The following is a 16176-nucleotide window of genomic DNA, read 5'->3' as shown; positions in this document are numbered from 1 at the left end:
TCAATGGTTTACGGTCAGTCATACGGTCTTTTATACGTTCGTCAAGGAAGGACATGTTTATGAAACTGCTGGCGTGTTATGTTTTGATTTGCGTGAAGTAGTCTTTCTGCCCTGAGAGCTCACAAAGTAACTGTGGTTGCTACGCGACTGGTAGCACGATGCCATCTCGTCGTATTTTTCGCATAATCTCGTGCATTTATCAACCGCAAACAAAGTCTCCAAAAAGGTTTAACACTTTTGAAGCTCATTTTAATATGAAATACCGAGACGACCATGGAACAAAAGGCATGCCGCGCTGCTAGTCTGTTCAATATTTGTCTGTGCTATAACTGTGATGTGTGCTACTATGTATTTCAATAGTTATATAGAGACCAGAGCAAAACATTGTTTTCATTAACTGAATAAATCATAAAATGTTACCAAGCAATACTGTTGATGGAAATTCGCTCTTTTGCAAAAAGTTTAGCATGACCGGGGATAAAACTCTTTTGATAAACGTGGATGTTTGAAAAGTTCCAAAAAATAGGATAGCAAATTACCTGTTTTTCGAAGGTTCTCACTTAAAGGTCTATTTCAAAGTTTGTGGCCAAACTATCACAATTCCATGGTTCATTTTTTGCTGAACCTTAATAGTGTTTTTTATTCACGTGCCGTGACAATATTGGAAAGATATCTCTTTTAATCAAGTCATAACTACGTATGTACATACCAGCTAGGCTATGCCCCAGACGATACTGAACCATCCAAAAAGATCTATCGGCAATAGTAGAGGGTTTATCGTAAATATCACGATTGAATTCATTAAAAAATCACCAACAGAATCATAATAAACTTAAAACACCGCTTAAGTATTTTGAATTTCGCTCATTTAGTTTTAGCTGAACCGTCACAGTTAAGTTTGATAATTAGAGGAAAACAATAAAAATATATTTCATCACGGGTACACCTCCCAATAAGTTAAGCAAATATACCGTTAAAACGTTATCTTGCATTATTTTCTCTTGTAACAAACTTTAACGTTAAATGATCAAGCAAATACATGTCAACAAATGGAATCGACACCCTGATTTTGATATTGAATTAACTAGAGAATTTAGAGAATGGATAAAACTCAATGAACTGTTTTCCTTCGCCGATGGACAGCAATATCTTTGGCATAGTAATCAAAAAAGAAAAAAATTAGCCATGTTATATCAATAGTAGTTCCAAACTTGTCAATATCATCTCAATTTAACATACACGTATATATCTGTCTGTTCTTTCGTCGGTCCTAGATGTGTCGTCATGGAGTCTTAGGGCTACTTAACTTGTGAATGGGGGCTGATATCACAGGAAATAAACTGTCATTTTGGCAACTATTTGAAACTTCTTTTCTATAGAAATATGCTTTTCTAAGAAGCCTAATCATGAAAACCAGCCAGCCAAGTTATTCATATAGCATAAGTCTATCAACGGTTTGCTTATAAAAGGATCCAAACTGCCATAGACATATACCTAGGTAGAAAATGTTTGAGTATTTGTTGAAGAAGTAATGCAAAATTTAGATAAGATGAGACCTTCACGATTGTCTTCTCGAGAAAATGCTATACAATCGTGCTTGCTGATTGTGCCTATAAAACGCGGAAGGACCTCAAAAGTAAATATCGGCATCCATCTCCGGTGTTCACATCCCGTCTAACAAATCCAAATCGATTTCGCCATCGGCGTTCCACATTTCTACATTTGTTTCGTTGAGTTAGCATGTTAGCAATCAACTGTACATCCTTTGTGCCATCTCACGGCTTTCTTGAGTAGTAGCAAACGAAGGAACATACAATCTAAACAAAAGATTCAGCGAATGTATAGGTCTACATATAATATCATAGTTCAGGTATAGGCACATATGTTAATCCATAAGTATCACAGCCTACACATCTGGAGAATGCATACCACCAAACGTTATAGTGCAATAACTTTATGCAAATGGTATGACTTCTTTTGTTGGCAAACAAACAGTATTTGTATATACGCCTCAAATATTGTCATCTGCAAGCAATACTATTAAAATCACCTTATCATTTTGCCATGTGAATTTAGTACTTTCTACATTGTATGCCATGTCACATAAAGTATTCTCAACTTTGGTAAATGATTTTGAAAGGAAGCCGTATTCCATGCGTTTCTGCCACTGTGCTACAATCACACAAAGACATCACGTTGGTTGAACTTTTCATGTGACATCTTACTTTTGTCCACAGAAGTGAAATTTGAACTGTGAATTTAATCGTATTCTATGAGATTTCAAGTTCGGCAATAGTGTCAAAACCTGTCATTTGTCTGTACTGCGCTCAAAGCAGTAATCTTTATCTCCTTATTAACGGTTTAATATAAGTTCGTCAAAACGAGCACTGATCTAGGCAGTTGGCGGTTAGTTGGTATCTGGCAAAGACGTAAGGGTAAAGTCATGGAAATGAAATAGAATACCATTAAAACATATACGCTCGAAGGGATGGCAATCTGCCTGAGAAAATTCATTTTTGCTTTGAAAGTGTATATTTATTATCTGTCATTTATTACGTAGGCCTATAGGTGTAAAAAGTATTGAATTAATAAGCATTTGTTATTCAAAACCGTCTTCAACATGGATAAGAAATGCGCATCTCGGTTTTGCTAATCGGCAGACTCAAAGATAACGATGGGTACTACAGGGTTTTGATGTTCAGCTGTCGAAATAGATCGATCTTTGTGTGGTGCAAAACATACCCAACCATAAGAATGTTGTAATTGTGTCAGCGCTGATAAGTCAGTGATCCCTACACGAGAAATGGGAGTACCCTGTTGGGTCACTTTAACTGAGGTTAATTTAACCTCTATGCACCCTGTATGGTCGGATAAACACTACTGTGAGATGTTGACTTACAGACAACCGAAAATCAAATCCTGCAACGAAATGCTCCTCGAACAAGTGAACAATATTTAAATAAGGACACAGGATGTCCTTTACCCCTATTGGAAAATCTGTTACCTTTCCAACACAGTCCCCTGCCACTGCAAAGGCGTGGGTGTTATGTAAAAGTACTATCAGGCAGGTAATCACATCGCATTAGTTGCAGCGACAAGTGCTAATGTATCATCCTTATGCTGTCACGAGGTGAGGACATTCTTGTCGCAGATCACGAAATAGCGATTAAAATTGCTATTTTGGTCGCAGGCAATAGATTAGAGTATGATGCGCGAACACGAAAGTGACATCGCTGGCACCTCTGAAATCGTCAACAAGATACCATCATGTTCAGCAATGATGTAATGGCGCCGGGGAGCACTACTGGGAGGTCGAAGGTCATATTATAGAACTATTAACCTGTCTTAAAATAACATGGAACAAGACGGTAGTCTTTATTACTGTTTTTAATCTCTGACATGTTATGCGTGTGTCTGACAGACCAGATGTTAGAATATCCTTGTGTGTAGCATTTGTAGAGACTTTGAAGTGTTGAGTTGATAAAAATGCCCCAGTTTCATTTTTTTGTCATAACACAAGTAATATGAAACATAAAGTAGAAAATTGGAAACGTAGCCTTTCACACAGCTCCTGTAAAATTCTGTAATCAGGTTAACTGTAACGACTTCATTACACCTCATGTGATGCAAATATCACTTAAGTCCGACGTGGTAGCAGGTACTCTGTGAAACGTAATTGAAACGTAGATACATTGCGTAGTTGATACGTGACGGAACACTGTCAAATAATGATAAAGCCACTATTTGAAGTTTGAAGGTTGATATGTGTGGAAATTTTGTACATAGGACGAGTGTTTCTGTCGTCTCTACCGGACCAAATAGTTTGTCCTATATCGTGGAAGAAAATGACTTATTACCGATGACCCTTTTCACTTGATGGAATTTTAAAGAACCCTTCGAAAAGCATGTTTAATATGATTCCTTTGGTGTTTGCTCCACTGACATATTATGGGACATAGATTTTATTTGTAGGAAGAGTACTGTTGGTATTAAAGGCTTGCAAAGTTCGAGAACGCCCAGAAAGACGGATGATCATAAATAGCACGATGTTGAACATCTGATATTAATGTGGCCATGACTGCTAAGCATTGTTTCGTATCACATCATGTACCTCTCCGAAAACACTGTGCGTCAGTCATCTAATACTTATTGTCTAGTACTATCAATATTTTGTTAGATGATTTTAGATTAATATTTATTCGAATGCCGTTTTCCCTATCTTAATAGTCGACCTAATTTTGATAATGCTTTTTTAATTTTACATTAATGTTTTTATAAAGAAATTATAGCAACATGGGCGTTGTATATGTTAGGTGGCAATCACAAGCAAGCAGGTTTTATCGAATTCAAATAAGCTTATCATTCCCATGTTAACTCAGTGAGGCACGAAGAGAGAGAGATAGGTATTGTGATGCAGACGATACGTCGCCTTGATATTAAATCGAGGAAGGCGCCAATGTGTGTTCCAAACATCGGTAATTATGTCATTCTAATATGCCGTGCATTTATGAATCAATGTCCACTGGGCTGACAGTGCCATCCTCATTACACCCATTACTTCCTTCCATTCCGATGATTTGACGTGTGTATTTATGGGCGAGAGTTTATCAAATAAGTGTTTAATCATGACACTGTTCGATCGAACCAAGTTCCTATAGATACATCGATTAATGTTAAGGGCTATTGTTATGTTTCTAATGCTACTTTTTGTCAGGACAAAACTTGGCTGCAATCGAAATTTTAATCACGTACGATACCTATGCGGATACTCGCGAAATGGATCTCGATAATTAAGTCGGATGAAAGTCAGATGAATGTTATTGTCTGCTCTACATCTTCTTAGAATCGTTAAGTTTTCTGCCAGACGTCGTGTGCGTGACTTCTTGTACGTAATATCAGACTGATTCCCTAGTTGTGAACCGACTGCCTCTAAATAGAACGGGAAATGAAAACTGTAAAATTAGAAAGATCGTGATTAAGTGATGGAATTTTGACAGAAACACTGACGTTCTGTGGTCATAGTCGTGCAGTGGTTAACACACTTGCAAGGAATTAAATATTCGGCTGTGATAATGTTGCAGTTCCGAGGAAAGTACTGTCTAAACCAGGAACAGAAACAGCAATAACATTATCACGCGAAACTCCGCCAAAAGAATGGCCAAGGGAGCTTCGATTGTCCATTGTCTGTTATTGGGATATGTGCTATGCTGTCTTGTGGTGACAGGCAAAGTCAAAGTACTATAGATCAAGTCGAAGTGTCTTCATGGTGATTCAGAAACACGTACATTAATGAGCAGCATATTTTGAAACACACAGACAGACAGACAGACAGACAGACAGACAGACAGACACAAAATATATACACTTCAAATTGATGAACAGCACACCTTGGAACACCAACACTTTAAATATGACCCACTAGGGAGACAGTCCTTTTGAATTTCCAGGATAGACACTGAACTGAACACCTATTAATTTTCTGAAGCCTTTCGTCAACACATTGTGATGGCGGCGGGTAATTCATGTCTTATTTATGAGAATGACAAGACTTCTGACATTAATAATTTGAATCGATGTGCAATCAATACAAAAGAACGTCTATACAAAGGGAAACTGCTAATTGCAAATACGATGTCTTCAGAGAACTGACCTGTTGAAACCAACTGCTTCGTAGGTGGCAGGTGCCGCTTCATTATTACAGTATTCTCTTGGCATTTAAAATGCTTCGCACGTTTATGTGCATTGCAAAATGAACCGTCTACATATCAGTGGTCCGTTTCATTAAATTATTTTTTGTAAGTTTAATTTAATTTAGGCATTCTCCGTACCACCTATGACCTGTATTTCTACTTTCATGTGAACGGATGACGGATGAACGTTTCAGGGAAGACTTGTAAGAGAGTTCTGTACATTTCTTAAGTGTCTTTAATTCACCTAATAGAAGGATTGCTTGACCCTACCTATGAGACCCTCATCCCCATCGCAAACCAAGTCAAGCACAAACGTTTCTTTGACAATAATCTATCAGTCAGCCACTGCTCTGTGCAATCTTTATCAATCAATTCAGATCACGTATAGAATATGATTTAATATCTGTTATCGTTGACTCTCACATGCAAGCGGACAGGAAGGACACAAATTTTCGTGGGTCAACTGCCCTGGACAAGATTGCGGTGACAACAATCCCGTTCCTTGATTGGTGATTAAACTGGAATGACTTATTGGCGCGATGATGGATGAGTTTGCATCCTTCCCTGATTGCCCACACAGTGTTTCCTGGACAACAGGTAATCTTTGAAGTATTACGCTCAATGATAAAGACCGACAAAGAATAAACCCGAAGTCGCCACTATACACTGTTCAAGCACATATAGATACTCTATGGCAACGGAACTATCATCTGAATTCAAGGCTTGCTGGTCAGATTCCGTTGACTTTTGGTTGTTTAATATTCAAATTTTGTAAAGAGCCTCTAAATACCATTTATCTTTCCTTTTACAACTTGATATAATGGTCCCTTCTTTAGCTAAGCTTATGATCTTTTAATTTTTCTCACAAATCTAACTAATTTTGACAAGTTACATGGCTGTACTAATTAAAATATCTTAATTCTGTGCCGGTATTTACATGCACTAATTATTTTGTCAGATATGATGACGGTGATAGGATAACATTTGCAATGACATTAACTAATGATCTTCAATCGAATGAACAAGTTGAGATGAAAACTTTTGCATGTTATTAACATTCTCCTCTTTAGGTATTCATGCTACCCTATGGTTGAACAGCTCAACTGACGTCGTTTTGTAATCCGTTCTAGCGTCAGATAATGGCCATTGAAAACGATATCTACTCACTTTTGGTTTTGCAGGCGATCGCAAAATATTTCTTTATTTCCTACAACAAATCTGTGCCTGTATGGCTTTTTGAAAGGTATTTCACAAAGTAAGTGTCTGTTCAAATCGCTATTTGCCATTATTTTGATATGATGCATCCATATAATTGCAGAAGATGATCATATCGTCGTTCACGAACGGCATTCGGCACGACAAACTTTCCTTCGTCAATTTACAGCAAGGGTGAAAGTTCTCGGCAGCAGATCTTTGGCAAGTTTGGCATATATCAGTCTTTTGAAATACCAGAACCAAGGTAAACAGAGTGTGCAATGTATTTACAGTAGGTAGTTCAAATAGTTGGTGGGAAAATTTTATTGGGTACGATGCTAATGTGACTGCGACCGAGTTTACCTGTTTGGAAGGATCGTATTAAAGTTTCACGTCTCTGTAATCATAAATACAAGAAAACGACATTATCTTCTTTGTCCTGTGGTGCATTTTGATTGACGTCTCCCTGGCAAATTGTAGTTCTATTTTGACTAACATGACTCTCCCAATTTACTTCGCTCCCTCTGATACATTGTGCTTGAAATTTATCGCATTTAGGCAGAAAATGTGTCGGTGATTGGTCACCGGAATGAGATTATTAATGGACTAAGTGCATCATAACACGACCACAAATGTTCCTCTGAAGAGAATAAGTGCTGAATGAACGTAGTGAACAAAAGTGAATTGGAGGTAAACGACGAAAATCCTGCTCTGAACGGGAAAATGTTAATGTGTTTTAAAGCTTCCACACCTTAAATGGCATTTCCAGTACAAAAAGGACATTTAGAAAGCATTCAATTCCCCATCATTTCAAGAGTAGTGTGAATGCTCAACCTCTGCTTCAGTGACCAGAAGTCGATGATGGGAAGCCATAGGATTGTGAGTCGCGCTACCTTATGCCGTCAATTCCACAACGGTGTCTACGAGACCTCGCTTTGACAACAGGCTGAGCACTTCATCTTTTTAAACTTTGTCAACGTTTGGACGATGCAAATAGACGAAGATGATCTGACAGAGCATCTTCATCCACATCAACATCAAAGACTATCTTTGTATCTATTACCCAACCAAGAGGAGGCAATAAATGGTAGCAGTGATGAGAAAAATATGGCTGATCTATAATGACTCTTGGTTAGGGTGTTTATTGCTGAAGGTAGTCATGTATTTGATACAGTACACGGAGCAGGATTTTTTCGTCATCAGCCATTGTAAACGTTTTCAGGTCGTATACTGCATGACAAAATAAAAACTTAAGCAGCTATTACATGTACTTCTAGTCTGTTACATAAAACGGCATTTTTTACGATTTAATTCTGTCTGTGTATTTCAACACGAAACTTTCCACCAAAACGAAATGAACGTATTGCATTGGGTCTTCATTGCTCAGTTGTGAGAATTTGAACTTGTAACAACATTGGTTTGGGTAGTAAAGTGTGCAAAACATTACGAGGAATTCTTAGACAATGTTGAGACTAAGAAACAATGTACTCTAAACACAGTGGACTACTATTTGTCATGTGGCAAACATTTTCCAATCATTAAACCAGATATCAAAGAAGGGGGTTAACTTAGCCTTACTCGGGTCATATAGAATTACTGTATAGGTCCATTCCTTGGAATCACCTCTTCCAGACCTACTGTCCCTGATTTTAAGGTCCCCTCATCTAAACAATCACAAGCACTTCCACGTTTCAATATTTTAGGAGTGCCAACTCAGTTTCGATGTCCTTGTTTCACTAAAATTTGTGGGAATCGGAAAGAAAAGGCGCGTGCAAGATGCTGGCAGTGGGCAAAGCATGCAAAAATGCAAAGACTGATTTAGGCAATCTACAGGTTTTTATGTAGCGAGAATGTTGTAAAAGAAATTGTAGATTGGCAGACAAAAAGACGGTAGAGAGCTATGGCAACGAAGGTGGTTGTGATGATAGTTATAATTATGCTGACGACGATAGAGAGGAATAAATCTCTTCCTTCTTGTAAAGTTTAACGAGATACATGCATAGACTAATCTGTGTAAGAGCTTGAATCCAAGGGTGGCAATGAGGAGACTCAGTGAAATTGCCATGTAGGGACAGTAAATTATTTTTTATTTGACCTTTTCTTAACAATATTGGGATATTCTAACCATCGGCAATACATAATGTAAGGAATTAGGTGGAGACGGTTCATAGATGTAGCTTTTATTAGTATCATCATCTTAGCTTGCGATGCATCCAAAATTCTTTGCCATTGCAATATTACTCAATTATTTATCCAAGGCGCCACTCAGGCCTTAAAAACACAATCCCTACTGAAATATTGGTGAGATAAGGAAATGCGCGTTATCCATGAAAAGTTTCGTTATATGCTGGAGCTCCCTCCCTCCCTCCACCCCCTCCCTCTCTCTCTCTCTCTCTCTCTCTCTCTCTCTCTCTCTCTCTCTCTCCTCTGTATACTAAAGTTTACAAAACATATACAATCTTTCAAAACGCATTGAATGGCTATTAAATTTGAAGGCATTTCAGTAAGAGCACTGCTGTGATAACACTATATAATTTGTTGATAAGACACCAAATGATCAAGGTCTTGGTCATGGGAACTGATCTAGGAAGAAGCAATCACCGCCAACCTTAATCTCTTGCACTCGATGCAAATCAGTGAATTACACGTTATCATAAATATTTCAGTATTAATCTGTAATGCTCGTAAAACACTTACTTTATAAGTCTGCAAGGTTTGTCGCCTCAACCCTTGACGTGTGGGAGGTCGCAATACCTCAAGTTTTTATCTGATACTCTACATAACTGTCACTCCAGGGAAGGGATCGCCCGGGGCTTTACTAATGAAAATGTATAACACCCCCTGCCGTACCGGTCGATTTGTAAATTTGCACACAAAGGATGAAGCATTGGCAGGAAAGTGTCAGTAATTAATACATGTATGTCTATGAACTATGCGATTGTCCCCGCCAAAATGGTTTTGCAGGTTCACTATCTACTGTCTACGTAACCGAAAATGTTAAACATGTTCTGAATTAGTATTCTGCTTTACGTATTGTGAAAGTGTTTATATTGTAAAAATCGCGTTGTTATTTATGCATTCAAACGAGAGGGCGTTGGCACCAGCATCTAATCTATGCACTTAATTTGAATTATGTGCGTCCTGTTGCTTTTTTAGTACCCATATTTGATACTCTCTGATAAGTAATGTTACAACTATTTTCCACGTTTCGCTTAACATATTCATTTCCGCGAATACATTCGCTATATAATATCCAGAAGCCATGGGCTTGTTTAGTGGACAGGTATACGCTTTTATTGATTCGTTTTATGTGTTCGGCGGCTTGCGGTGTATATTTGAATTTTGGATGTCAGCACCTCATTCTGCCAGCTGGCGCCAGATAGATAAAAAACTGAGAAAACAAAACAAGTTTTATAAATATCACAATGAACAAAAGAAGTCTGTCTGATTATCTACCAACATTGTTGATTTACTGACATATATTTAGCACAGAACCGTATTATTCCACTAGGCGATTAGTCCTCTTCGAAATCAATCCTTTATACTATGACAATCGACACATATCAGCTGGAAATACGACAGCTCGTCGATATACAGGCGTGGTGAAGTAACCAGTGCCCTATTTTACACAGTAATTTGCTTGTGCCGCCAAAGGAAACGAACTTAATGTGTCTGTAGTCAATTATTGTCGCAGCATTTTCAAATATATTCATGGCTAGTACAGACGCCGTGATAATACCAACGAAATGCAATCGTTATCTTTCAAGACCTACATGCAGGCGTGGCGCACTTTAAAATAAGTCATCTCGGCTGTCAACGCCATTCGTAAAGGGAGTGGTCGTCGGAACTGCGCGTGTGCGACTTTCTTGTTTACAAACAATGTATTGTATGCATGATATCTAGATGCATCACGTCAACATAGCGGCAACATTTTTAAATTTTACGTTATTCATTGTTAACAAACATGTTTTTAACTTTCATCAATCGCCAACGTACCCTAGATACTAGTGTTTACATCGGTCGTAGGGGTCCCTGGCAACCTTTGAGCAGAGTTCCGACGACTGCCTCCCTTTAAATGAGACACCTGTCAAAAGCTACCAGTCAATGAAGACATTTAGTAACAGGTTCTCGGTCCTGGATTTTGAAATATCAAAGGTTCCAATGGTCCGTAAAATTAAAACTGAGACATGTTATGTTAACGAGTCACAGAGTGAAAGCGATTTGTCTGACTTAGGACATTTTAAATGCTATAATATAGTAATTATGTACATTAGTTGCCAGTAGATTGACCAGATATCCGTACATATTAAGGTTGCAAGTTGCTGCCTCGATTCAGTAATACTTAGAACAACAGCAGAATGGCTCGTCATGACTGTAACCTTCATTCATATCTCGATGCATTCGTCAAATTCCTAAATAGGATGAAGCTAGCAATTACGGCAAACTGAGCATTTTAAAATTACCCTTGACCTATTTTTACGAGATCATAGGGTCATACGATCAATGATATTCACTGCAAATATTAGGGGTTTTCAGGTGCTGTGGCTTATTTCATCGATTATATTTACAGTAGTCTTTCTGTCGAACAAGAGATAGGGGCTGTCAACCAAGCTGTTGGTCGAAACGTTGATGGACGATATTCCCCGTATAGACAGGCGGATAATGTAATTGTCTTACTCAGCGGGCATCTTGAAAAAGGCCTAAAGGCCTAATGGCCAGACAAGGAGTATAATAAAGTTAATTTCTAGTTTTAGATAGGGAGGGGTAAAGCATGCACCAAAGAGAGGGCAGTTGGAACTTTCGTCTAAAGCAGATGGGATGACAAAGTAATTTGCGGGAGGGGAATTTTTTCAAGTCGAAGTGGGAGGCAGTTACGAACTGCCGTAATTTTCCTGTAAATATTTAAATCTGTCCGAATACGTTAGAATTGCATATTTACGTGTGAAAACCTCTACGGTGTTTTTAACTGGCTCTTTGACTGCCCCTGAAGAGGACACTTTTGTTTTTATGACCTCTTCAAATGTATATCCTCGACAGTCCCGCTGGAACAGATTTTTCTGTGTAAAAGTGTTTGCTGCATTAAACCTATATATAGTTGTCGACCTATCCGCTGAGAGGATGACGCGTGTACTTACATTTTGAAATTAATGGCCAAAATATTTGCTCTTCATAAAAATGAGAATGTCAACAAGAATATTTATGACAACTGTCATAATTTAATATCTATTTATAGATGGTCAGAGCATACATTCGATTTGCGGAAGGGCGCTCGCAGTTCTGTCAGAACGCGTTGCTCATTCAGCGTAAAGTGTAGTTGACTTAAATGCTCACTTCACCGTGGCAGTATAATTGACGGGGCTCTAGGTACGGCTCGGCTAGCTAAAGTTCACACGTCGATCGTAAAGTTAAAAATGCGCATGGTTGTTTGGTGAACAGCTGGTTATATTTGTGACAAGTGGAGCTTATCGTTGTGTTCGACCAGTAGCTTCGTAAGCCTTAGGGAGCGTTAAGTTATTAAAGCCGGGGGTGCGCCGACAACTATTGCTTGCGCCTCTATCAAAATAACGGAACCCATCCAAAAATTTATGATATTTTACATGTAATAGTGTTGTTATTTGACACGGTGGCAATACTTTAAAAATCAAGTGAACTCCATTCTGTGCTGTTTAAGAAAGCATGATCCCCTTTGCAGTTTTCAAATTTAAGATGGCCCCCTGATTTTGCCGTTCCAACCCCGGCCATATTATAACTGAACACTCCCTCAGATAGCAATTCTCATTAGAGATGCAGGAATTGATATGAAGTCTTATCTCTATGACGGCTTGTCCGCATACATGATGTTGAAGTTGAGTGTCCTCAGCCATATCACCTGGGCACAATACCCATCTCAAGTCTGCGAGATTCCAACTTTATATTAATGTGACTCGGTCATGCAAAATCGATTAAAATCAACATAGACGCTAATTATTTTTAAATTGGGAAAATGCGAGTTCGTTTCTATATTTACAAGCATTTCGAAAATGATGACAATGCTCCTAAAACGTGCCGCTGTTCTGATGTGCAAACCTTGGACAGTTGTCATTTCCCCTTTTGGCAGATATTTTTGTACCAATAAACCAGTTCACTGCAAGTAGCGGTTTACACGTGTACTCTTACTTAATTTTCCATTTGAACACTGCCAGCAAGTGTCTGGAGAATAGCGTCTTGTGTGAAGCCTTTGACAACCGTCGTGAGGTGGCACAATTCTAATTTCATAAATTTATTGAAATGTCAGACTTGATACAAGCTTCCTACTGTCTAATTAAAATGGCCTTTGCCCATTCTATAGGCTCCCAAATGTTGACTGACTCAAAGTGACAAGACACAGGGGAACCCTGCCCGTCTGAAACATCTGAAACCCTGTATAGAGATAAGTGATAGTGAACTCACCTTTCAATACTCATAGCAGTCAACATGAAGACAGAACATGAGCTTGATAACGTTGTCAGATAAGGTAACAACTTGCACAGTGCCCCTCCGAGTTTCCACTGCCAGCTGAAATAGGTCGACGTCTGAATTGGTATCACAATGATTATGAGAATCAGATCAGCGGTGGCCAAACTAGCTAGAAAAAAATTCGTGGCGGTCTGCAGCCGCTTGCACTTCTGAATAGAGAATATTACCAGTGCGTTTCCGAATAGTCCGACGAAGAACGTGACACCGTAGACAAGGACCACGGGCAGCCATATCTTTAACGGCGGCGGCGAGGGTGGGCTGAACATGAAGTCGGTGTTATTCGACGTGCTGTTGAAGTCACTGGTGTCGTCGTCATGGACAGCAAGCGTAGATACCTCGACAGTGGATTCCATTATCGTCACGGTAGACGGAAATTCGTAAGTCATTGTCCCTGCTGGACGAAATGTCGCTTCTTTTGCTCGAGTTACTTTTTCAAGAAAAAGTAACAAAATGACTTCTTTGCAGAGAAGAAATACGATTGTGATGTCCTCGATATATTTACAGTTATTTAGCGAGTCACTGACATCCAAATGTTGACCACGTTGCGTAAAAAGTAAATTTTCACTCATCAAAATTTCGAACCACACGTCCTCAGAGATCGTTTTAAACAGTTTGCAATATGCAGTTCAGACTGCAGCACACGGATGTTTGAACGCTTCTGCAAAGCGAACAACTTAAATCGGCGATTCCTGGGCACGTGATCGACGTACGAGTCACGTGACACGAAGTAAAATACCCAGAATGGCCAAGTGAACATGCAGGGGAGAGAAAAGTGTTCTTCTAGTTGGATATTATGACTGAGATACGTACTGCTGCACATTATGTAGTGTCCGCTATCGCCTGCAGAAAAAACTAAGCGAGCGACATTTGTCATGTTGCGAATAATGTTGCGAGGTTAATCCGGAACACATTCTAGCTTACGTCCTGTTGAGAGACTTCGGTGTTGAGGTGAAGTGAAAACTGCCTACTGTTGTCCAGTACAATCCAGTACAAACTGTATTCGCCACTCAACCTCGATTCCACGGTGCAACACAAAACGTTCATTAATCGTAAAACCAAGTTGGACTATCAACTCGACAAGCTTTAGCGAATGTATGACTGATTAAAATAAGGGTAAAAATTAACAAACTGAAATATGCCTATATTTTTTTCTTTTAGGAGAGGCAAGTGAACCGTATACAATGAAACATACATGCAAATCTGACATTAGTTACTTAATGATCTCAAAAACTCTTGTTTGGTTTTGAAAGTGTCCTTCATTACGATCTACAAATATGCTTATCACTATTTTTGCGTATATCGAGATCTACTGAGTATCCACTAAATCTGAACATAAATTTCCTTTTCACGCCTGCTCGTCGTTCCGTCCTCATGTGTAAAATAATGTTTCAAATCGGACCTTGTCGATTTTCGATATAATTCTGAGCGTAAAACACTCCCATAACAATTGACCAAATAGATTCGGTGGTTAGGTGTATTTCCCGCGATCTCATGCCCCGAGGGGCCCCAAATGCCAGTGCACGGCCGATGTACAAAATTAATAACTGTTACTTCACTTAGTATATGACATGCAATATAGGAAAGAAAGCTGTAAATCTTGGCTGGCGTCGGTTGAGTGCAGCATATAGACTCCATTACCGTGTAAATATTTAAACCAAGGCATTATATCATGTTCATTTTCATAGTTGTGTGGCGTTTTGTAACAGCGCATTTCACCAAATTTACGTATACTTTCTCCTTTGCAATATTAAACTTTTGTTTAATCGTCAAGATTTAGTCTTCTTTGACGTCTTCTGAATGGCGATAAGTTAGACTTATTAACAGTGATCTACTCTAAAACTATAGACCTCTTACTTGATAATTACGGTATACTAAGATTTGTTTCATCCTAAAAGGTGCCTATAGTAACCTTTTAGACACAAAATAAAAAATTACAACAGAATTGCTGCGGCAAGACTGTTCTCTAATGACTGATCACAATATTCCATCATTTGGTATCTCCGTCAGATCAGGATGGCCGGTTTCTTTCTAATTCTAACGTAATAACCTTTGTACATCAAGAGTCCATGGCAACGTTTTGATGAACTGTACCTTCGTCAAGCTTGCGTTCCTTTGTGGCCTACACTGAACTATTGAATTAAAAATGTGTCAAAGGCATTTATCTTTAAGCTAAAATAATTTCATTGACTTTTCAAACTTGTGCTGCTGAGTTTTATGGGCATGCATTGCTATGGTAGCAACGAGCTAATTATCGCTTGATGCTAGTAGCATCTTACTAATTACTGCTTAAGGGGCTTCAATTCCAAAGAACCTGTCTACATTCAATATTAGGTGTATTGAAAGACAACACTTCCTCTTTTATTTAAAAAAACTGGCTTTTCAACGTCTTATTGTTTTCTTTATTCAAACCAGTAATTACGGCAACTATAAACAAGCGATAGCGACAGATAGTTAATCAACAGACGAGTTCAGTCACACACTCCATATCTTCCATAAACGGATCGCGACAAATATATCCAAAATGATAGTTTTAGTAAATCGTCGAGGCGCCTTATCAGTTTGTCTGTTTTAACTATTAAACGAGAGAGAGAGAGAGAGAGAGAGAGAGAGAGAGAGAGAGAGAGAGAGAGAGAGAGTAGCAAGGACTGTGGCACGGGTTTTTCAAAATTTAAGTTTTAAAGACTACCGTCTTACACTATACTTAGCCTCACTATGCCAAACATTGGAGACACAGAGAATACATACATACAGTAATACATACACACATACAGAAATACTTATTTACTCACTTACTTTC

At 38.6% G+C, this 16176-nt stretch overlaps 1 protein-coding gene across 1 annotated transcript in view; it reads right to left on the bottom strand.

The window, feature by feature from the left end:
• The window catches only part of LOC139139168 (cholecystokinin receptor-like), a 34172-nt gene extending 20135 nt beyond the window's left edge, over window positions 1-14037 (bottom strand). The window contains exon 1 of the mRNA XM_070707976.1: window positions 13314-14037. Within this exon, the coding sequence (XP_070564077.1) occupies window positions 13314-13948 (635 nt within the window). The 5' untranslated portion in view covers window positions 13949-14037. The remainder of the gene's footprint in view (window positions 1-13313) is intronic.
• Between the last annotated feature and the right edge of the window lie 2139 nt (window positions 14038-16176).

Source organism: Ptychodera flava, chromosome 8 (assembly GCF_041260155.1).
Source record: "Ptychodera flava strain L36383 chromosome 8, AS_Pfla_20210202, whole genome shotgun sequence".
NCBI lineage: Eukaryota > Metazoa > Hemichordata > Enteropneusta > Ptychoderidae > Ptychodera > Ptychodera flava.
Note: the sequence above shows the minus strand (reverse complement) of the source record. Positions and strands in the feature narration are given on the sequence as shown.